The sequence below is a fragment of the Erpetoichthys calabaricus genome, chromosome 4 (assembly GCF_900747795.2).
Source record: "Erpetoichthys calabaricus chromosome 4, fErpCal1.3, whole genome shotgun sequence".
In the NCBI taxonomy this organism is placed as follows: Eukaryota; Metazoa; Chordata; class Cladistia; order Polypteriformes; family Polypteridae; genus Erpetoichthys; species Erpetoichthys calabaricus.
The window spans coordinates 244,578,800-244,601,829 of record NC_041397.2 but is presented as its reverse complement, the minus strand read 5'-3'; the positions used below and the strand labels follow the sequence as shown (position 1 = coordinate 244,601,829).

The following is a 23,030-nucleotide window of genomic DNA, read 5'->3' as shown; positions in this document are numbered from 1 at the left end:
CCAAAATTAATCAGGTCAGCTGACTCCATGAATTCTTTTAAAAAACAACTCAAAACTCATCTGTTCAGGAAGGCTTTTAGCTCTATTTGACTTTATTACCCTTCTCTCAGTTTACTTCTCTGTCAAGATGCTAATGTAACCTTAGTGTGTGCTAGACCATCAATTATGTTGTCTGTTTCTTTTTTTTTTTTTCAGAATTCACTATCTTAATCTTCTTTATTTATTTATCTGGTTTGTACAAAGCTATATACTGTATATGCTGCCGTTCTTTATTATATTCTGTAAGTGCCTTGAGCATGGGAAAGGCGCTATATAAATAAAATGTATTATTATTTATTATTATTCTTCATGGCTGTTGGGATCATAGTCTGTATCGCAGGGGTAACCTGGCAAGCCAATGGGGCGCATTGTCTCCATATTCAAGCCTACCTCTCACTTTGGCATGCTCAGCGGTATCTTATTGTCTCATGGTTTCTCACTGTTCATCACCAAAGCAATTCTTGTGTTTGCTTGATGGGGAGCAGTGTTCACAGGTCTTGATTATCTTTGTGGCATGCTAGTTATAAAGTTTTTACCTCATAGGTGATGGTCAGTAGATGGCACTGCTGTTCTTTTTGTTGATACGATTGGCCCACACAATGCACCTCACAACAAGCAGCTGGAAATATGACTGTCACAAGACATAACAACTCCAGTTACTCTGTCAAGGGTGCTGGCACTCTTTTCTGAACTAGACGCACCCACGACTTGGTTTAAGAGTGTCTGACTTACATGTTCAACAAATACGATCAAATGACCTGTGCAACACAGTTTGACATCAGCACATTTCTTAACCTGTCAGGTATGTTGCGCTTCAGATCAGGTAGTGCATGTACCTCTCACAAAACACAGCACCACTGGGTCACTCTGTCGAGATCACCGTAACATCATTCTGTCACAGAGGCTGTTTTGTGGTAGACATGCAGCGTGATCATTCACCCATTTTTTTTCTCTCAAGCTTAACTGTAGGCTTTTTTATTTTTATCTATCTATTTATTTATTTATGTTTTTTTCTGTCCACCCAGCCATCTGACCTTTCATCATAATCATCTGTAGAGACTTAACAATATAACTATTTGAAAAGTAGTGGTCTTATATATATCTGTGCTTTATAAGCTTGTATAGATTTATGTATTTTTATTTTTTCTTTGTCACTTATTTTTACCTAATCTTTCTTTTCTTGTAACTTTCTCTTTGACATCTTGTAAAGCACTTTGAGCTGCATTCCTTGTGTGAAAAATGTGCTATAAAAATAAATGTTGTTGTTGCTTATGTGGCCTTGCCTGTGCATTTCCTGTCAGACGATATGGTGCTTTTCTTGGCAGTGGCACAAGCTTGTGCATTTAATGAAAAACATACTGAGATACAGCCGAAGCTTGGATATTATCCAGTTAGTGGACTCAGCTGAGTGGTATAGCATGTTGCTCTTAAATGGAGTTGCCCACTTGGCCTTTAGATTTGAATGGTTCACAAGCTGTGTATGAGGAGTTTGAGATGAGAACTATGACCACAAATCTGAGGTTTTGGTCCTCTTCCAGAAAAAAAAGTTTCTTTTTCTTTTCGGGGTGGGATGAACAGCTGCTCCAAGTGAAAAAATCCAAGGTCCTCAGTATTTTGTTTATGAATGAGTAAAGAAGTGCTCAATCGGATTCATTACTGCTAGTCTGGATTGAGGGGACGCAGTTTGGGAATATAGTGAGAATGTGCACTGGGTTCCTTCCTTTGGAGGTATCAAAGGCAAGGACCTATAGGAGAAAATCCAGGACAAGCTTGAAGGGTTTTAAGTCAAAGGGCTTGGGCAGTCTGGTATTTCCCTTAGAGGTGCTGGAAGAATTTGCTAAGGGTAGGGTGGAATGGTTTGTCCTGCACAGCTTATTATTCGCATGAACCTCATTAGAATAATAGGAGTAAAAATAAATATTCAGAAAACCATGGATTTAGCCTGGTAAAATACAGTATCTGAACTATTAAAAACAGCAGCTAACAACTTGCAGTTTTCTGATAATTTTTTATTTTTGCTACATTAAATTTCATGGACAGCACAGTGGCATTCAAGCTTTTGCTGCTTTCTCATGGCTCTAAGAAGTTATAACCATATGATCTCATTTTTTTTATTTTGTAAAAATGTTATGTCATATAATAACTTTGTGTGTCAATAGTTTTCTTTCATAATACTAAATAAAGGCAGATCATGGGTTATGGTGGTCTCAAATTATGTTAGTTCCACATATAAGAACATACGCATAAAAACCTCAAATATTTCTTTTCAACTGACTTTCAATGATTTCAACTAGTGTCTTCCATTTTTTATTCATGAATGATGTAAACTCGTTTTGACCCAGATGAATAACTACCAGCCACCACAATTGTGGAAGCATAAATCAGTATAGTACTTTCCCACTATTTGCAATTATTTTCTGCTTTAAGTAATTTGTGTTACCAAACGCAACAAGTGGTGCACACAATAAACTCCATCAAGCATAAGCAGCTAGGCTGGCTGTTTAACATCCTTAGCATGGTTCACAGATCATAGCCTCTATGAGGGGAAAGCAACACCCCAAATAATTGTTTGGTAGAGACAGCATGTTTCACAATTGGCAGCAAATTTTCATACTATCATTTTGCCTTATTCAACTCTATGAGGATTAGCTAAAACTGTATTTAAGCATAAGAGGAACAGTCTGTACAAAATTGTGGTCGATACTTTATAACTATTTGTGCCATTTCATCATCATCAACTGTTTTCTGTAAAAAAAAAAAAAAGCAGTACAGCATTAGGCACTTTTGCAGATTTCCATAAACATGCTCAGAAGGCAAATTTGATAAACTTCTGAAAAAAGAAATGGTTTTACTCTACACCATAAAGAAGGGAGAAATTACTAAAAATCAGATCTATGTATTTTTCTAGACTTTTTGGAATCGGCTGAGGAGAGGGCTACCTATATATCTGTTAAGAAGCAACTGCATGCTGCAGTTATAAGGCATGTCCTCCTCTTTCCAGCCATGGTGAATGTCATAGCTGAAGGTCACACCAGAAAATATCATTTACCTGACAATAAAAAAAAAAAAACCTTTAAGACAATTTAAGCTATTTTTAAAACTTGAATAGGGTCCAACCATGGAGTGGAACATAGAATTCAAAAGAACATACAGAAGTAAAATCATGAAAGGGTCTGATTCAATTGTAATTTTGTTAATCTAAAATACAAAAAGTTAACTCTGCACAACTCTAAAGCAGAGAGTAGCATAAAATTACCCAACATCCACTTTTATTCCAGAGTTGCAAATATTTGTATGTTTGAGTATGAAAGGATCAGAAAGTATCAAAAATTGTACCTACTTGGTTTTTAGACTCTTCTCTATGCTTTGTTTTGTACTCCACCCATCAACAGGTGTCACCAGTATACTACCAATGTTTACTAGCAAAGTCACTCAAAATTTGGAACTGATTGAAGAAACACTGTAAGGTAGAGAGGCTATCCTTCCATACCCCAGTGCATAATAATCACATAAAAAATTACAGCATTCTTTAGTCGGAGCAGTATTTAAGTCATGGAAGTTATTAGGTCTCCAACCTTTAGAGACCTCTACAGTGGGTATAGAAAAGAATCACCCCCTTCCAAATATTGATATTTTGTTGCATTGCAGCCTTAATGAAGACACACAAAAATATTTTACCAGCTGTATATACTCAATGAAACTTATAACAGCCAAATAAAAGGTATAATAGCAACAGTTCAGAAAAAAATTAAACATCAGAATCTCTGAGATGGTTAAAGAATGACCCATTTGTATCACTACTTTGTGGAGTCCCCTTTTGCTTTGATTAAAGCCATGAATCTGTTGGGATACAGTACTTCTCTTGCAACTTTGTGCACATCTAGACTGTCAATATTTGTCCGTTACAGAACTGTTCACACTCAGTCAGGTGACTGCTGGTGGACTACAATCTTCAAGCCATTCCACAGATTTTCAGTTCAATTTAAGTCTAGGCTCTGACTAGCCCACACAAGGACATTCACCTTTTTCTCCTTCAGCCACTGTGTGGTCCACTTTGCTGTGTGCTTTGGGTCATTGTCATGTTGGAAGGTGAACTTTTTTTCCCCACTGACAACTTTCTGTCAAAGGGTAGCAGATTTTCCTCAAGAATTTAACAGTATTTTGCCCCATCCATTTTTCTTTCTATCTTGACAACTGCCCTAGTCCCTGCTGAAGAGAAACACCCCCACAATAGGATGCTACCACCTCCATGCTATACTGTAGGTATGGTGTTTTTTGGATGTGTTGAGGCCAAATAGGTCAATTTTGGTCTCGTCTGACCACCTTTCTTGATTTGGCCTCAGTATTTTCAAGGTGCGTTTTAGCAAAGCTCAATCGAGTCCTAATGTGGCCCTTTCTTGAGGAGTGTTCTTTTGTTGCAACCCTTCTATATAAGCCAGTTTTGTGGAGCTCCTGTAATATTGATGTCACATGCACACAATGACCACTCTTTGCCAGAAATTCCTGGAATTGCTTCAAAGTTGCCATTGAGGTAGACTCTTTGACCAGTTTCCTCCTCTTCTTCCATCTAGTTTGGAGGGATGGCCTGATGCGGGAAGGGTCCTAGTATTACCAAACACTTTCCACTTCTTGATTATGGACCTTACTTTGTTCCTAGGGATTGACAAAGCTTTTGAAATGTTTTTGTGCCCACCACCTGATTTGTTCCTGTCCACAACTTTATCTCTGTGATCTTTTGACAGTGCCTTGCCACAAATAGTTGATTGTCTGTTTTCAGTTGCACTTCCAAGCACTGGAAAGCTCCAGGAGCAGCTGTTTTTATGCTGAACGAATCAGAATTATTATAGCTGATCACAGCTGGAAGCCATTTAGCTTGGTATGCAATGGAGAAGGTGATTAGTTACACCTGATTGAGTATACAAGTATTTTATTGGGGGGGTGATCCTTTAACCATGTCAGTGATTCTGTTTTTTTTTTTATTTTTTCTGAACTGTTGCCATTATATCTTTCACTTGGCTGTTATAAGATGTATTAAGTAAATACAGCTGGAAAATATTTTTGTGTGTGTCTTTTTATATCAAGTTGCAAAGCAACAAAATGTGAATATTTTTGAAGGAGGTGATTCTTATCTATACATTTTGCATAGCATTATAAGCATAATAAACACGTTTGACCATCACTTGCTTCTTTAGAGAAACCCCTCCTTAGCAGATTTTTAAGTTTCCCTTATCCACATAGAGTGAGAATTACACTTTTTGGCAGGTAGGCCTACAACTTTCTTTTGTTTAAAAATAAAAGAGTCAGAAGGGAAGATTCATTATTACTTACTAATATACCGCCTCTCTGCAAAAGTTAAGTTTAAAGTTGAATGAAACCCGAGACTTCATGAAGGGCAACGTAAGTATAATGTTGTAGTAAAGCACTGATGTTTGAGACAAAGACACGTTTTCCCTTGATTTACCTCTCTGCTTCACAGTTTAAAACTAACAATCAAACAATTCAGGTGTGACTAAAGTGCACATTGCAGACTTTAGGATTATTTGTTTATATTTCAGTTACATCATGTAGAAATGACAACACCTTTACAGGAGAGTGAATTCTTTTGAATTGAAACAGGTAATCGGTAAGAATAATGTGAAATCTGAGTATAAGTATTAGATATTTATGATTTTACTTTGTTTACACCGTTCACTCAAGTGCATTATTTCTTTTCGTGTATCTCGTCAGTTGTGTTTAGTCCCCCAGTAAAATTTGCAAATGTGAATCTATATGTAAAGCAGAGCTTGAAGAGAATATACATAAGTACTGATACACTATGTCAGTGTTTTTCAACCACTGAGTTACAACTCATTTCCAAGCTGTTGGTCGCAAGCACATGAGGGAAATAAATAAAAATGCTGTCATCATTTTAAAAAAGATGCTCCCCTTTGGTGCATAAAGCATAACAATCACTATACTGCATAACAAATAATACTGTTTGTACATTTATACAGATATGACAACAGAGTAAGAGTACAGAATCAAAAAAGTCAAATAAATAAGTGTAATGATCACTTACCTATTCCAATAAATGACATAAATCCAACAATAAGAAGAGGTGAGCCACTTACAAATACTCCAATAGCAAAATTAAAAAGAGGGGAAAGGAGAACGACTGTCCAGAAAAAAAAATTTAGCAAAGTCCATGGTCTCCTAGGTGGTTTGTATTGTGGCCCAGGAAATGTACCTTCTTTTTCATAATGCTCCTGTAGAGTATCCTGTGGAAAAGGTTTTGCAATTTCACTACGTGTGTTTATAAACTATGTGGACCAACTATTAAAGACATGATTCATAACGGCTGCCAGTAAAGTAAATAATTAACTCTAAATGTAAAATTTTGGAGTATCACAAAAGGATTTTGTTTAATAACCAAGTACTATGTATGGCATTAATAATTTTGTCATCTTCTATTTGGGAATTACTGCCTTTACAATAATAGTATTTTAAATTTTCTTCCTTCTACCACTTTACTCCCAAAGCAAGAATTAAAATATGACCTCAAAAAATAAAATACAACCTTTGCCCAATGTACAGAGTTCAATTATAATTTTGACCAACTGGTTTGAAGTTGAAATAAAGGGTGGCTCATTTTCAGATAGGCCCATGTTTCAATTGCATGTTCTGCAATGGAAAAGTGAGCTTGCCATGGCAGATGGTCAAAATGAGAAAATGACTCATTGGCAGATAAAGAGGAATGCCTGATGCATAAACAACCACTAGAGTTAATGAAACTAAAATGTGGATGCTACTAGAAACAAACAAAATTCCATCATGGGGAAAAATTTTAAAAATATTCATAAAGAAACACACACACGCACCCACGCGCACACACACACACACAAACACACACTACCTTCTCTTGATAGAGTCTATGAAGCCAGGCAGCACATTCTGTCTCATTTTCAGGAATGTCTTCTAAAGGAAACCTCCTGCATTGAGATACAGAAACAAAACTGACATCAGTATATGAATAGTTTAAGTCCTTAATTATGAAATATAACAATATATACCAAAACTTAAAAAAAAATAAAATAAAAGTAATTCTGTATTATTACTGGGTATAAAAGTGGCCGGGCCTGCACCCATGGGTCCCCCCTTCCCATGGGCTCACCACCTATGGGAGGGGCCAAGGAGGTCGGGTGCAGTGTGAGTTGGGTGGTGGCCGAAGGCGGGGACCTTGGCGGTCCGATCCTCGGCTACAGAAGCTGGCTCTTGGGACGTGGAATGTCACCTCTCTGAAGGGGAAGGAGCCTGAGCTAGTGCGCAAAGTTGAGAGGTTCCGGCTAGATATAGTCGGACTCACCTCGACGCAAAGCTTGGACTCTGGAACCAATCTCCTTGAGAGGGGCTGGACTCTGTACCACTCTGGAGTTGCTCCCGGTGAGAGGCGCCGAGCGGGTGTGGGTATACTTATTGCCCCCCGACTTGGAGCCTGTACATTGGGGTTTACCCCGGTGGACGAGAGGGTAGCCTCCCTTCGCCTTCGGGTGGGGGGACGGGTCCTAACTGTTGTTTGTGCGTATGCACCGAACAGCAGTTCGGAGTACCCACCCTTTTTGGAGTCCCTGGAGGGGGTGCTAGAGGGCATACCTTCTGGGGACTCCCTCGTTTTGCTGGGAGACTTCAATGCTCACGTGGGCAATGACAGTGAGACCTGGAAGGGCGTGATTGGGAGGAATGGCCCCCCCGATCTGAACCCGAGCGGTGTTTTGTTATTGGACTTCTGTGCTCGTCACGGATTGTCCATAACGAACACCATGTTCAAGCATAGGGGTGTTCATATGTACACTTGGCACCAGGACACCCTAGGCCTCAGTTCGATGATCGACTTTGTGGTCGTGTCGTCGGACTTGCGGCCACATGTCTTGGACACGCGGGTGAAGAGGGGGCGGAGCTGTCAACTGATCACCACCTGGTGGTGAGTTGGCTTCGATGGTGCTGGAGGATGCCGGTCAGGCGTGGTAGGCCCAAACGTGTTGTGAGGGTCTGCTGGGAACATCTGGCAGAGCCCCCTGTCAGAAGTAGCTTCAACTCCCACCTCCGGCAGAACTTCAACCACATCCCGAGGGAGGTGGGGGACATTGAGTCCGAATGGGCCATGTTCCGTGCGTCTATTGTTGAGGTAGCTGACCGGAGCTGTGGTCGTAAGGTGGTCGGTGCCTGTCGTGGTGGCAATCCCCGAACCCGTTGCTGGACACCGGCGGTGAAGGATGCCGTCAAGCTGAAGAAGGAGTCCTACCGGTCCCTTTTGTCCTGTGGGACCCTGGAGGCAGCTGATAGGTACCGGCAGGCCAAGCGGAATGCAGCTTTGGTGGTTGCTGAGGCAAAAACTCGGGCGTGGGAGGAGTTCGGGGAGACCATGGAGAACGACTTTCGGACGGCTTCGAGGAGATTCTGGTCCACCATCCGGCGTCTCAGGAAGGGGAAGCAGTGCAGTGTCAACACTGTATATGGTGGGGATGGTGCGCTGCTGACCTCGACTCGGGACGTTGTGGGTCGGTGGGGGGAGTACTTCGAAGACCTACTCAATACCATTAACATGCCTTCCAATGAGGAAGCAGAGCCTGGGGACTCAGAGGTGGGCTCCCCCATCTCTGGGACTGAGGTCACTGAGGTGGTCAAAAAACTCCTTGGTGGCAGGGCCCCGGGGGTGGATGAGATACGCCCGGAGTTCCTCAAGGCTCTGGATGTTGTAGGACTGTCTTGGTTGACACGCCTCTGCAACATCGCATGGACATCAGGGACAGTGCCTCTGGACTGGCAGACCGGGGTGGTGGTCCCCCTCTTTAAGAAAGGGGATCGGAGGGTGTGTTCCAACTACAGAGGGATCACACTCCTCAGCCTCCCTGGAAAAGTCTATTCAGGGGTCCTGGAGAGGAGGGTCCGTCGGATAGTCGAGCCTCGGATTCAGGAGGAACAGTGTGGTTTTCGTCCTGGTCGCGGAACAGTGGACCAGCTCTATACCCTTAGCAGGGTCCTGGAGGGTGCATGGGAGTTTGCCCAACCAGTCTACATGTGTTTTGTGGACTTGGAAAAGGCATTCGACCGTGTCCCTCGGGGAATCCTGTGGGGGGTACTCCGAGAGTATGGGGTACCGGCCCCCTTGATAAGGGCTGTTCGGTCCCTGTATGATCGTTGCCAGAGCCTGGTCCGCATTGCCGGCAGTAAGTCTAACCCGTTTCCAGTGAGAGTTGGACTCCGCCAGGGCTGCCCTTTGTCACCGATTCTGTTCATAACTTTTATGGACAGAATTTCTAGGCACAGCCAGGGCGTTGAGGGGGTCCGGTTTGGTGGGCTCAGGATTGGGTCACTGCTTGTTGCAGATGATGTTGTCCTGTTTGCTTCATCAGGCCGTGATCTTCAGCTCTCTCTGGATCGGTTCGCAGCCGAGTGTGAAGCGGCTGGGATGAGAATCAGCACCTCCAAATCCGAGACCATGGTCCTCAGCTGGAAAAGGGTGGAGTGCCCTCTCAGGGTTGGTAGCGAGATCCTGCCCCAAGTGGAGGAGTTCAAGTATCTCGGGGTCTTGTTCCCGAGTGAGGGAAGAATGGAGCGTAAGATCGACAGGCGGATCGGTGCGGCATCCGCAGTAATGCGGGCGCTGCATCGGTCTGTCGTGGTGAAAAAGGAGCTGAGCCGCAAGGCGAAGCTCTCAATTTACCAGTTGATCTATGTTTCTACCCTCACCTATGGTCATGAGCTATGGGTAGTGACCGAAAGAACAAGATCGCGAATACAAGCGGCTGAAATGAGTTTCCTCCGCAGGGTGTCTGGGCTCTCCCTTAAAGATAGGGTGAAAAGCTCAGTCATCCGGGAGGGGCTCAGAGTAGAGCCGCTGCTCCTCCGCATCGAGAGGAGTCAGATGAGGTGGCTCGGGCATCTGATCAGGATGCCTCCTGGACACCTCCCTGGTGAGGTGTTCCGGGCACGTCTAACCGGGAGGAGGCCCCGGGGAAGACCCAGGACATGTTGGAGGGACTATGTCTCTCGACTGGCCTGGGAACGCCTCAGGATTCTCCCGGAAGAGCTAGAAGAAGTGGCCGGGGAGAGGGAAGTCTGGGCATCTCTGCTCAAGCTGCTGCCTCCGCGACCCGACCTCGGATAAGCGGGAGACAATGGATGGATGGATGGATGGATATTAGACAAAGACAAAAATGTTTCCATAATTGTTGGGAAAGGACTGAGACTGGGGTGTTTTACAAGGGCATTTGTGCCTTTGAAAACAGTTAAGAAAAGTACTAGAAGCATACAAAACAAAATTACTTATTCTTGTCCAATTTACTTAATCAAAAATATTTACCTGTTGTATCAAAGACAGCCTAAGTAACTATGGTTATGATTTATGTTAGTATTTTGTTTGGCACAAAAGATACTGCATTCAAAGATGCTGTTTTCATACCGAAAGGATGCGATGTCGCCCTTCAGGTTTTCATAATAACTGAGCTTCAGTTTGACAAGCACTCCTAACTGTAACCATACAACTTTATTTGACCTGGTTGCCCCTTTAAGAATTAGTTTGATAGTAAATTACCAATAAAGCAGATACCGAAGAAAATAAACAGTGGTACACTAAAATTCCTGAAATTAGAAACAAAAGTCAGTAACAATTCTGAAGAGCAGAAGAATTGTTTCCTTTTAAAAAAATTATTTGCAATTTAACCCTGAATGGGCTGAGGAGTTATTTAGGCTCATATCTCCCCACTAGTTAAAATAAGCTTAGGTTTATTATGTTATTTAAAAGAAAAAAAGCATGCATTTTCTCACCTGACACACATATCTGCTTGATATTTCTTCCCATATAAAATTCCTAATAGGGAAGGATTCTTCTTGTCTCTAAAATTGAGGGTCACATCATAGACAGCTGAAGCTACAGCAGAAAAAGAAAAGTCATATTAAACATGAAAACAGCACTTCAGGGCAATTGTTTATTTGACAAAGTGAACTTACTGAAGGATGATCATTAGAAGATAACATCAAACTTAATCACAAATAACAATGTGAGATGGTTAAGACTTAAACAGTATAGCATTCATGCATCCATTTCCTGTGCTCACTAATGTTAGCTCTGGGAAATGGGCTAAATTTAATGCTTTGGGTTAAAGTAAAGAAAAGAAAGTCACAACTAATAATTTTCCAAACAGTTAGTCAATTCCTTTTTGCATTCTTTGTCCTGCACAGGGTTGAAGACAGGCTGAAGCCTGTCATTTCCAGATAATATACTTTAAACTTGCAAAATTTCAAAACATCCCAACCTTGGAAATCTCAGCAAGCAATGTTACTGCACCAGAAACAGTACAAATTGTAAATTTATTTTTTGACCAAATTTACTACAAATGATGGGGATTTTAGTATGGGTGTTCAAAGAGTAATATGATCACGGTGAACTATCCTTTTATCTTATAATGCACAAATAGCAAGTTTATTTACTGACTAAATGCAGAACAAGTAACTCTTTATGCTTGCACTGACACAGTCATAATCAAACATTATTGCAACGGTACCACAAAAATTAAGACATATCAAGATTATTCAAGATGCTTTCATTTACTTCTCATTTATTAAATTTCTTTTAAAGCTGTTTTCAACATACTTTTCAAAAGAAAGGTGTAAACAAGTCATATTTAAGTATATTTGCATCACAACATACACAAAGCATTAGATGGGTAATGTCACTTACTGAAAAGTAACACTTAATGGACACATCTAATTAAACATGCTTCAATTTACCAAACTTCTCATTCCCCCTTTTTCCCCCCATTTGTCCACAGTTTAAGGCTACCTTTGTGGAATTTAAATTATTAATATTTCAGAATTGCTATAAAAACAGTTTTTGCAATGTATCTCATAAATTATAAGTCATTTGCTATTGATATTGTCTGTCAACTTATTCAGAACTAGCCACAGAACAGAACTGGACTTAACAATCATAATATACTAGATAGACCATAGTTGCTCATGCACTGTTCAAGTATATACAGTATTGTTAGATGCTGCTTTGCCTTCTAAAAACCAGTAAGTACAAAAATTAAGTATTCTATAATCAGTTTTGGCAGTGAGATATGCTATTTTACTGAAGCAGCATCAGATTCTGTACTAGTTCACACATTAGATATTGTACCATTCTGTCCTGCACTTCAAAGTAACATCATAATCTGAACCACAAGAATAACCTCCACACTAGACAGATCCTCACATTACTTCATAAAATTTAATTTGGAATAAACATACTGCTCCTTTCATCAACAATGCTGACCAGTCCAAAAAAAAAAAATCAGAAACAGCCACTCAGTTCGAAGCCTGACTCAGTTTCCAGTGGCTCCAAGTGTACCTGGCCCTACCTATGTGTATCAGCATGAAGTTTCTTACGGATATTCTGGTTTTCTTCCCATATCTCAAAGACATCCGTAATTATTCTTGATTATGTGTGGATATGTGCATGAAACTGCCATAAAATGCAGTGTTGCCCTATTCATGTTTGTTATTGCCTGGAACAGAAAACAGCTCTCCATGACCCAGAATTGGATATGCCGATTAGAAAATGAATGGATAAATTAAAAAATATCTGTGGTCATGGCCATTACATTCAAAGGATGAATACAATGGAGAACTAAGAAACTGCCCAGTAACTCAACAGTGGCTGGTGGAACCATGGTGTTGCCTGGCTAGCAATTTGCTACATATCTTCATTGTGTGTTTAATATACCAACATTTCTCAACCCACCCACCAGCCACTTTCAGGCAACTCACGCAACCAACAGCTGCAGCCCTCGGTCCAACACTGTACTATATGCGTTACAACCATGTTATTGACATTTATACCCCTCTGTATTAGTGGACTGTAAAATGAAACTCTGGATGGATTTCATTTTTGCAGCCATCCTTTACTCTTGTCATTGAGGGTAGGTGTGTGCACTATTCAAGGCAGGACAGGGAAAATAGGGATATGTCACATTGAGGATTGCAATACACATGCCCTCATTCAAAGGATGTTATGGCTTTTGGAGGAACTGCTTTATTATTCACATGTCTCTAGAGAAAAGACATGCTGGACTTGAACCCCTTGTTCCTGACCTATTAGCTGAAATTCTCAGTTGTTTCTTTAGACATCCATGGTTTCATAGTGGAAGAATGGTGTACAAGAACTGGTGTATTCCACCAAATGGAACCCTAACCACTGTCAGTGAGTGTCTGGGCTTCAGTTAAGGAGTTAAAGTAGTCTTGTTGTAACACTAGGTTTTTAGGTTGATGTTTTTTCAAGTTACAAAATTCATCTACTCAGGTTGAAACTGCTTGAGCCAGTCCTTCACATCCTTGTGTACAGACCCCCCAATTGATACAACCATTTTATTAGACAGTTTTATGATTTTGTCATCAATTAAAACATAATCTGATCATCAAGTTTGCTGTCCTTCTAAACACTTAATTAGTGAAGAGTTAGATCTTACAGAATCTTTCAACTTACCTCAACCTATTAGAGCAGCGGTTCTCAAACTTTTTCAGTCCTGGGACCCCTTTACAAGCCATATGATATTCGCGGACCCCTGATGCGGCCTGATTTGTCAACCCAAATTATAATAGCATAGCCATAGGCATAAAGTGTAAACTTCTTTTATCTGAAGTCGACTTTATAAAATAAATCATTCTTTGTAGTCATATCATAACAACACTAACTATTGACAGTCAATGATACAGTGTCATACGACAGTCACAGGACTAAAGCCTGCTTAGCAAAAACAAAAAATGCAAAACAACTACAACTACAATATTTAATGCTTAATACTCATACTGCATAACTACAATACAACATTGTTCATTTAATAATAAAGAGTAAGACTATTAATTTTATGGCTACCTACCAGTGGTAAACATTTTAATTATTTAATACGTTCAAATGTATTACAAATACAATTACATTAGACTCTAATACTCATAGAAACTAATGAGATGTGTGGGCTTGCTTTTGTCGGCAGAGAAGGTCTATCCTTGGTGAGATTTTTGATAGACACACTCGAATGTCATCTTCCACCTGGAGACGTGATCTAAACTTAGATTTTATCACAGCTAATGCTGAGAACGATGCTTCGCACTGGTAGGTAGTTGCAAATGGGACCAGCACAGTCAATGCTCTCTCAGCTAAAAGCGTATATTCGTTCCTAACGTTGCATCAAAACGTGGTCAATGTTTGTTCTTGAAATTTAAGTTTGAGACTTCTGTCACTAGACAATTCAGCCAACTGTTGTTCTTCTTTCCCGGTCAAGTCGGTAAGCTGACAACTGAATGGATTTCTGATCCAGTCATAATCTGCAATGTTATCTGTTGGAAAGTACCTGTCAAAGTATTCTTCCATCGCCGACAAATGGTCAAAGATATCTGTTGCCAAGTTATCAATGGCCATATTGTTTTCATTCAGAAATTCAGTTAACAGTTCAAACATATCACAGCTTTTATTTTGTACTCGTGTCTTCCATATTCTCAACTTTTTCTTGAAGGCAGTTATCTTGTCTGTTGTTTTCAACACGCTTGAATCTCTGCCTTGCAGTGATGTGTTAAGTGCATTAAGTTGACAAAAGATATCAGCCAGGTAAGCCAATTTTGCAAGCCATACATTATCTGAAACAAACTTCACCAGCTCTGAGTTTTTATCCATCAAAAATGATGCCAGTTCACTGCGAAGCTCGAAGACGCGTTGAAGTACCTTTCCACGTGACAACCAGCGAACCTCTGTGTGTAGCAGCAGATGTCGATGATCTGAGCCGCTTTCTTCGCACAGTGCAGCAAACAGTCGTCCATTCAACGGTCTGCACTTTATCCAATTAACTAGTTTAATGCATGTATTTAGCACTTCACCGAAGGATTCGTTTAAATTCTTACTAGCAAGAGCTTCGCGATGAATCATGCAATGTGTGGAAATAATACTCGGAGAAACAGTTCGTACGCATGCAACAATCCCACTTTTATGACCTGTCATTGCTGCAGCTCCATCTGTACAAATTCCAATACAGCTGAACCACTCAAGCTTGTTAGCAATGAAGAAATCATTTAGCATTGCAAATACATCTTCACCTGTCGTTCTAAGTGGCACAGGTTTGCAGAACAGAAAGTCCTCGACCACATCATTGTCAAAGCAATATCTAACGTAGACCAGTAACTGCGCTTGGCCTGCAATATCGGTACTTCTGATGGTATCGTTTGATACTGGTATAGACAGTAATTTTCGGCTGCTTTCTTTTCCTCACATTATCTCACATATTTCTAAAGCCGCTGGCATAATCAAACTCTCCGCAACCGTGTGTGCTTTTTTGCTCTTAGCTATTCGCATTGCCATAATATACGAAGCCTTAAGAGCTTTTTCATTCACTGTTGTCGCAGTGCTAATAATTTTCTGCTGATTTGCATACACTTCTGCTCGACGTTTGAAGAAATCAACGGGTTTGTCTTTTAGTTCATTATGCTTTGTTACAAAATGGCGCTTCAGTTTAGCAGGTTTCAATCTTTCGTTCGATAACACGTTTAAACAAATGACACATTGTGGCTTATCACTGTTGTCTCTGTACAGTATAAATCCGAATTGTAAATATTCAGGATCATATTTACGTAATTTGCCTTACGCGGTGCGGACTCTCTTTCGGCATCATGTCTCAGTTCATTGCCACTATTTCCATTACCCCCGTGCTCTTCTTCAGATATCCGCTTACGCTTCAAATATTTATCCATACGTTAGTTGGGCGTGCGAAAAACAATTTAACAAGCAAGAATTACCACTGTATAACTTAATAATTAATTATAAACTGTGCACGATTACAGGCTGCGTCTATAATGACGTCATCATAGAATAGTTCGTAATAGACATATATATACTATATATAGAATATAAACAGTAGTGAGAGGCGAGTTGATTATTATTCGCATTATCCGATTGGATAAAATGGCGTTTAGCGAAGAAGTTATTAATTGTAAGCAATTTTCATCCTTTCTGCGGACCCCATACGGTCGTCTTGCGGACCCCTGGCCGTGGACCACAGTTTGAGAACTGCTGTACTAGAGGTTCCATTTATGAACACAGGCATACATCAAACCTTATTTTCTCCTTTCATTTCTAAGTGTGTAATATCTAAATGATTAATTCCATGCACTGTGATCATAGTCTTACTGTATGTGTTGTCAATCTGCAGTTACTTATGTCCTTGATATATTGAGGACAGACTTCAAATATTTGAGAGGCTGTCTGGTCTATCACCTGGACCCTGTTTGAACTAGTGATGTGTCGTTCACGAACGAGCCGGCTCTAAGAGCCGATGCTTTGAAGCGAACGAGAGGAGCCGATGCCCGTCGAGTAGAGCCGAAGCTTCAGCGGCTCCTGCTCAGCTCTGCTGAAAATTCATTCGGCAGGGGCGGGACTTTACTTATATGGGCACACAGAACTTTGGCTCATAATGCCGGCTCATTCACGAACAACACATCCGACTAGGATCGTACCATTATGTGAAAGAAGGAAGGGGGGCAGACGCTCCGAAGACAGCGAGTGTTGGTACAGGCCAGGTACACAAAGCGACACTGTCGCTCTGTGTACCTGTCGCTGCGACAGACGAGGAGCCAGATTTAAATGCAAGCGCATCGTGAAGAAAAAAAGAAGCCAAAAAAGAAGCAGCATCTGGCTGCATTTCAGTGATACTGGAGACTGCAAAGCTAAGTGCAGAATTTGTAATATGAAAATATCCGTTAGGGCAGGGTCAACAACAAACCTGCACAGACATATAAGAACCACCCACCCATCCGTACAACTGGAGGAGAGCGTGCCCTCTCTCCTGCCATCCACTGACCCTGGAAAAGAGCCAAGTACTTCTGCTGCAGCATCCACTGTCTTACCGAAAACTGCAGGTATAACACGGTCTTCAGTTCAAACCAAAATAAGCACATTTATTCCAAAACAAATGACGCCAAACAAACATATAAGTGTCGATGAGGAGCTGGCTAAAATGATAGCTAGCGACTTTCAACCATTTTCCATTGTGGAGGACATAGGATTTACAACTTTTGTACAGGCCTTAAACCCCATGTATGTTCTCCCTAGCAGAAAAATTTTGTCCCAAACAATTATTCCATAACTATATATCTGAGGATGGAGTACAACACTGTGCTTTCAGAAACCACTCCTCTGGAAAAAAGGTAGCATTTAATGACAACAGAGCTGTGGATGAGGCATTTCAAAGAATAAGTGCAGCAGCAGCAAGATGCAACCCCAGCAGTCCGTCAGCTCCTCCATCAGGGCCAAGAGGAAGAAACTGGAGCAGGGGCGTGTTCACAGGAACCACAAGCTTCTGCTATGTGGAGGCTCTTTGACGAAAGAGCAACAGGAGACACTGCAAGGAGAAATCCCACAGCTGATGCTATGCTGGAGTTGAGGTCCTATCTTGAGGAGCCCCTCATCCAAAGAGCTGAAGACCCACTGAGCTGGTGGGAGGCCAAGGCTGCAGTCTACCCACGCCTGGTTAAGGTAATGGTAGGAAGACTTTGCATTGTCGCTACATCTGTCCCTTCAGAAAGAGTCTTCTCAAAAACAGGACAAATAATCATGGAGAGGAGAAATCGCATCAGCCCATCTAAGCTGAGGCATCTGGCATTTCTGAATGCCAACCTGGCCTAAAAACTTTTATTCCAAGAGTCATAGTGTTGTGTTGTTATTGTTGAGTTTGGCCTTTATTTAATTTGTTTGCTGTGGTTTTGTGTTAACTTGTTCATTTAAAGCTTTTATTAAAATGTTAAAAAATAGTAACTGTATTTTTTGTAATGAAAAAATACATAAAATACGTAATGTCTGAAAACAATGAATAAGAAATTGCTTATACACAAACCATTCATAATTGCTTAATTAGGCTAAAATATAAGCATCCAAGTGATACTAAACGAAGAGCCATTCGGGAGCCGTAGGAGCAGGCTCTTTAAAGGGAGCCGATCCAAAAGAGCTGAAGCTTTGAAAAGAGCCGGAGTTCCCATCACAAATTTGAACATCAAGAGCACAATTTTTCATCTGTGGTATTTCCAAAACTTGTCATAGGCTCAATTTCTATCCAGAACTGTTAATGGTGTACTGAGTCAATCCATGAAACATAACAATGTTCTTTGACCTGTGACGAGCTTTATAATTTCTTCATTAGTTAGATTTACAATTTAATATCTCACATATTGCCTCCTCCTCATGGCCACCTGTTTCTGCCATGCCCACCACTGTTATTAGTGAGTTTCAGTAACTGTCTTTCCCCTGCTTAACTGAACTTGTTTCTCACATGAAGCCATCTTCTAACCCTCTTGATATATTATGCCAGCATATCTATTAAAAGAGGAGTTTGAATTAATTGGCCCTAGTGTTTTGAAAATTATAAACAGTTTTTCAATAATAGGTTTGGTTCCATCTTGCTTTTAACATACAGTACTGTACATACTGTAGTTGAACCTCTGTTTACAAAAGGCAAACCTTGACCTCTGAAGTAAGTTTCATCTTGGCTCAAAAATGTTGTACAGTAATTCCTCGCTATATCGCGCTTCGACTTTCGCGGCTTCACTCTATCGCAGATTTTATATGTAAGCATATTTAAATATATATCGCGGATTTTTTGCTGGTTCACGGATTTCTGCGGACAATGGGTCTTTTAATTTCTGGTACATGCTTCCTCAGTTGGTTTGCCCAGTTGATTTCATACAAGGGATGCTATTGGCAGATGGCTGAGAAGCTACCCAACCAGAGCGCGTATTACGTATTAAATAAAACTCCTCAAATATATTGTGAGCACGGGGGCTTTTCGCACCCCTAGAGGATACGGCCGCTCCTCAAAAAACGCTGAAAGATTACCTTCACATTGCTATCTTCTTTGCTGCGCTTACATATGGCTGCTTTGTCAAGCGATATTCTTCCCGCACTGTGCTTCGCATACTTAAAAGATCAAACATCACGTACTGATTTTTGATTGTTTGCTTTTCTCTCTCTCTCTCTTGCTCTGACATTCTCTGCTCCTGACGGAGGGGGTGTGAGCAGGGGGGCTGTTCGCACCCCTAGACAATACGGACACTAGTCTAAAAATGCTGAAAGATTACCTTCACGTTGCTCCCTTCTGTGCAGCTGCTTTGTGAAGCGACATGCTTCCCGCACGGTGCTTTGCATACTTAAAAGCTCGAAGGGCACGTATTGATTTTTGATTGTTTGCTTCTCTCTGTCTCTCTCACTCTCTCTGACATTCACTGCTCCTGATGGAGGGGGTGTGAGCAGAGGCGCTGTTCACACACTGGCTCAGAGGATACGGACGCTCCTTTAAAAAATGCTGAAAGACTACCTTTACATTGCTGCCTTCATTGCAACTGCTTTGGCTTTTAAGTATGTGAAGCACCGCCGCACAAACAGCCCTATTGATTTTTGTTTGCTTTTCTCTCTCTCTCTCTCTCTATTTGACATTCTCTGCTCCTGACGCGCACTCCTTTGAAGAGGAAGATATGTTTGCATTCTTTTAATTGTGAGACGGAACTGTCATGTCTTGCCATGGAGCACAGTTTAAACTTTTGAAAAAGAGACAAATGTTTGTTTGCAGTGTTTGAATAAAGTTCCTGTCTCTCTACAACCTCCTGTGTTTCTATGCAAATCTGTGACCCAAGCATGACAATATAAAAATAACCATATAAACATACGGATTTTCACCTTTCGCGGGGGGCTTCTGGTACGCAACCCCCGCTATCAAGGAGGGATTACTGTATCTACCCAAAGTCCTTGAAAAAGATGTTTTTTCTTACCTGCAGCAGTTTCTGCATCAGAATATTTATCTTATCATCTACCTAGTTATGCATTTATTTACTTAAAGAGCTTCTGTAAAAAATCAAATTTCCCCATGGGGACAAATAAAGTTCTATCTACCTATCTTGATGAGTTTCAGTCTGCAATCAGAATTTCACAGCATGGAATCAGCCCTGTTGCTAACAGCTGATTCTGGGAAGTGTTTCATTTGGATTCTGCTAAATCTTAGTGGAGACTTTGATACAGTCGTTCATGACATCATTATCATCAGCCTGAGCAGATGGAGCTGCCATTCAGCAACTGCCCTGTGTTAATTTTGATAACTCATTATCTCCCACAATCCCTGTTATCTGCAATGTACCTCAAGGGCCTATTCTGGGAAATATTGTTTTTTCTCTGAATAAGTTATCACACTGCAATATTCTAAAAGAAACTATAGCATCCCCCATCACTGCTGTGTAAACCTTCCTTTACAACCTGATAAGGTTGCCATAACACCTCTTTTAAATTGCCTTGTGGGTAATAAATGTTAGAACAAATGCATTTTCTTCAGCTAACTGAATCTAACACCACATTTATCCTTTCCAGTCTTTTCACCTCCAACACTGTAGTAGCAGTAATCTGGGTCCACTAACCCTGCAAATTAGATCTCACATCAGAAATCTTGGGGTCATTATTGATTCTTGTTTTAAATGTGATAAACAAATAACTGCTGTAATTAAGAACAGTTTTTTTCAGCTCATGGTCATCAGAAATATTAAACCTCTATTACTTTGATTTGACAAAACGTACTCATGCTTTTAAATTTTCCTCTCCCAGATTACTAATACTCCCATTATTCTGGTGTGGTATAGCATGTAAAGTCCATGGAGGTTTGCAATTTAAAAAAAATTAGGCTGCGCTCACGCTTCAGATGGGTGTACAGTATGTGCGCATGTTAAAGCAGCTCCAGAGTGTTGAATGGGTAATCGACTGATGGTGCATTCGCATGTAGATTTATGCGGTTCGGTCAATTGCTTTGTTAGTGCTCTGGTGTCTGTAATCAGTGCCAACACACCTGCATTACTGATAGTATAAAAGGAGCATAAGTGGGAAACAGAGGAGGACAGCAAAGAAAGAGAAAGGAAAGGAGGATGGGAGGTTAAAAGGAAGAAAAATCTTCTTTCGGCTGCTCCCGTTAGGGGTTGCCACAGCGGATCATCTTCTTCCATATCTTTCTGTCCTCTGCATCTTGCTCTGTTACACCCATCACCTGCATGTCCTCTCTCACCACATCCATAAACCTTCACTTAGGCCTTCCTCTTTTCCTCTTCCCTGGCAGCTCTATCCTTAGCATCCTTCTCCCAATATAACCAGCACCTCTCCTCTGCATATGTCCAAACCAACGCAATCACACCTCTCTGACTGTCTCCCAACTTGAGCTGACCCTCTAATGTACTCATCTCTGATCCTATCCATCCTCGTCACACCCAGTGCAAATCTTGGCATCTTTAACTCTGCTACCTCCAGCTCTGTCTGCTGCTTTCTGGTCAATGCCACCATCTCCAACCCATATAACATAGCTGGTCTCACCACCATCCTGTAGACCTTCCCTTTCACTCTTGCTGATACCCGTCTGTCAGAAATTACTCCTGACACTCTTCTCCACCCATTCCACCATGCCTGCACTCTCTTTTTCACCTCTCTTCCGCAATCCCCATTACTCTGTACTGTTGATCCCAAGTATTTAAACTCATAAAAGTAAAAAAAAAAAAAAAGTGGAATCTTAACATAGCCAGTGCTGAAGTAGAACAGAAAAAGGCATTTATGAAAGGGAGTCCCAAAAAGATCATGTGGCTGGCACACGAGGGACAGTTCAAGTGCTCAAAGTTGGTTCCCACAGAAGCCTGGGGGACTGCGGCTTGCAGGAGCAAGGATTAAGGTTCAGCACGGCACCTTACGGACAGTGAAGAACTGGTGTCAAGGATCCGTGACTGGATTTTGAATGATTTTTAATCATCTTTGTAGAATTGCTATACAACACTGCTGATTCTGTCTCCTGTAATATGGAGCCTTGCAGCAATCTCTGGTTTTACAATTATTCCAAATTGCTACTGTGAGAGTGCTGACTGGCACCAACAAAAAAGACATGACAATATTTCACCCTTATTAGTTTTTTCATTGGCTCCCTATGATACAATGTACAGCAGTTTTATCCCATCACTGAAATTAGTGGACAGACAGCCCAGTAACCCAAGTAATTTATAGCAGCCATTCCAACAAAAGAATGATTGATCGATCAATAGAACAATAGATGGATCTTTATTTGTCCTCAGGGTGAAATTTTGCTTTTTGTAGAAGCTCTTTAGTTAAATAAATACATAAATAGGTAGACAAGAAAGTAAGTAAATAAACACACACTTTGGTCTGAACACACACTGGAATTATTATAAAGCAAGAAAAATTCAAATCAAAGAAAATATAAATTCTGGACTTGGCTGTCAGAGTCACAGTGAGGCATTATTCAGATATATTACTGTTGGTATAAAGGAGATCCAGTAGTATTTCTTGACACACTTCTGCTAAGGGGAAGTAAAGGGATTACGACATCCAATCTTGAAGCTAATTGAATTAATTTATCAAAACAATGTGAATTTTCCAAGGGGAATACTAAAACTGAGTTGTTCATGGCATTTCTTCGTTTACTTTCACACAGCGTTCCTGTTCATATTCCACCTTTCTTTATCGCAACTGGCTACCAAAATCACTCTGTGCCAATGAACACTCAGCATTATGTACTTTCTCTGGCATTGCGTGGACAAACATATTAAAATTACACTGAGAAAATGGAAGAAAAAAAAAAAAAAGATTATGCAATATAGCGAAGTCACCAGTTGTCGAATTTTACAGAGCAAGTTATGTCTATCTTAATGAGAATATGGTACAAAGAGAATGTTTGAGAAGAGCATTTTTGAGTAATTAAGTAATTATTAAGTAATTATTTAACTTTTACTGTTTTTTGTTGATAGCCATCTATACAAGTCCATAATATGATGAGGTTCTGAGTTGATTTTAAATAAACTTTAAATTATTTTAAATCATCTATATAGCATTATCCATATACCATTTTTGGGGTGGTCTTCTCTAATTTGAAGATCTGCAGGAATCTCTGGGTATCCACAGTCCATAATGAGAG

At 40.7% G+C, this 23,030-nt stretch overlaps 1 protein-coding gene across 3 annotated transcripts in view; it reads right to left on the bottom strand.

Moving 5' to 3' along the window:
* LOC114650723 (1-acyl-sn-glycerol-3-phosphate acyltransferase gamma-like) overlaps positions 1 to 23,030 on the bottom strand; it is a 108,715-nt gene that overhangs the window by 20,082 nt on the left and 65,603 nt on the right. For all 3 annotated transcript variants that reach the window (XM_028800531.2, XM_028800532.2, XM_051926759.1), the window contains exons 6-8: positions 10,843 to 10,945; positions 6,932 to 7,007; positions 6,098 to 6,296 (exon numbers count right to left, since the gene is read on the bottom strand). In XM_028800531.2, the coding sequence (XP_028656364.1) occupies positions 6,098 to 6,296; positions 6,932 to 7,007; positions 10,843 to 10,945 (378 nt within the window). The remainder of the gene's footprint in view (positions 1 to 6,097; positions 6,297 to 6,931; positions 7,008 to 10,842; positions 10,946 to 23,030) is intronic.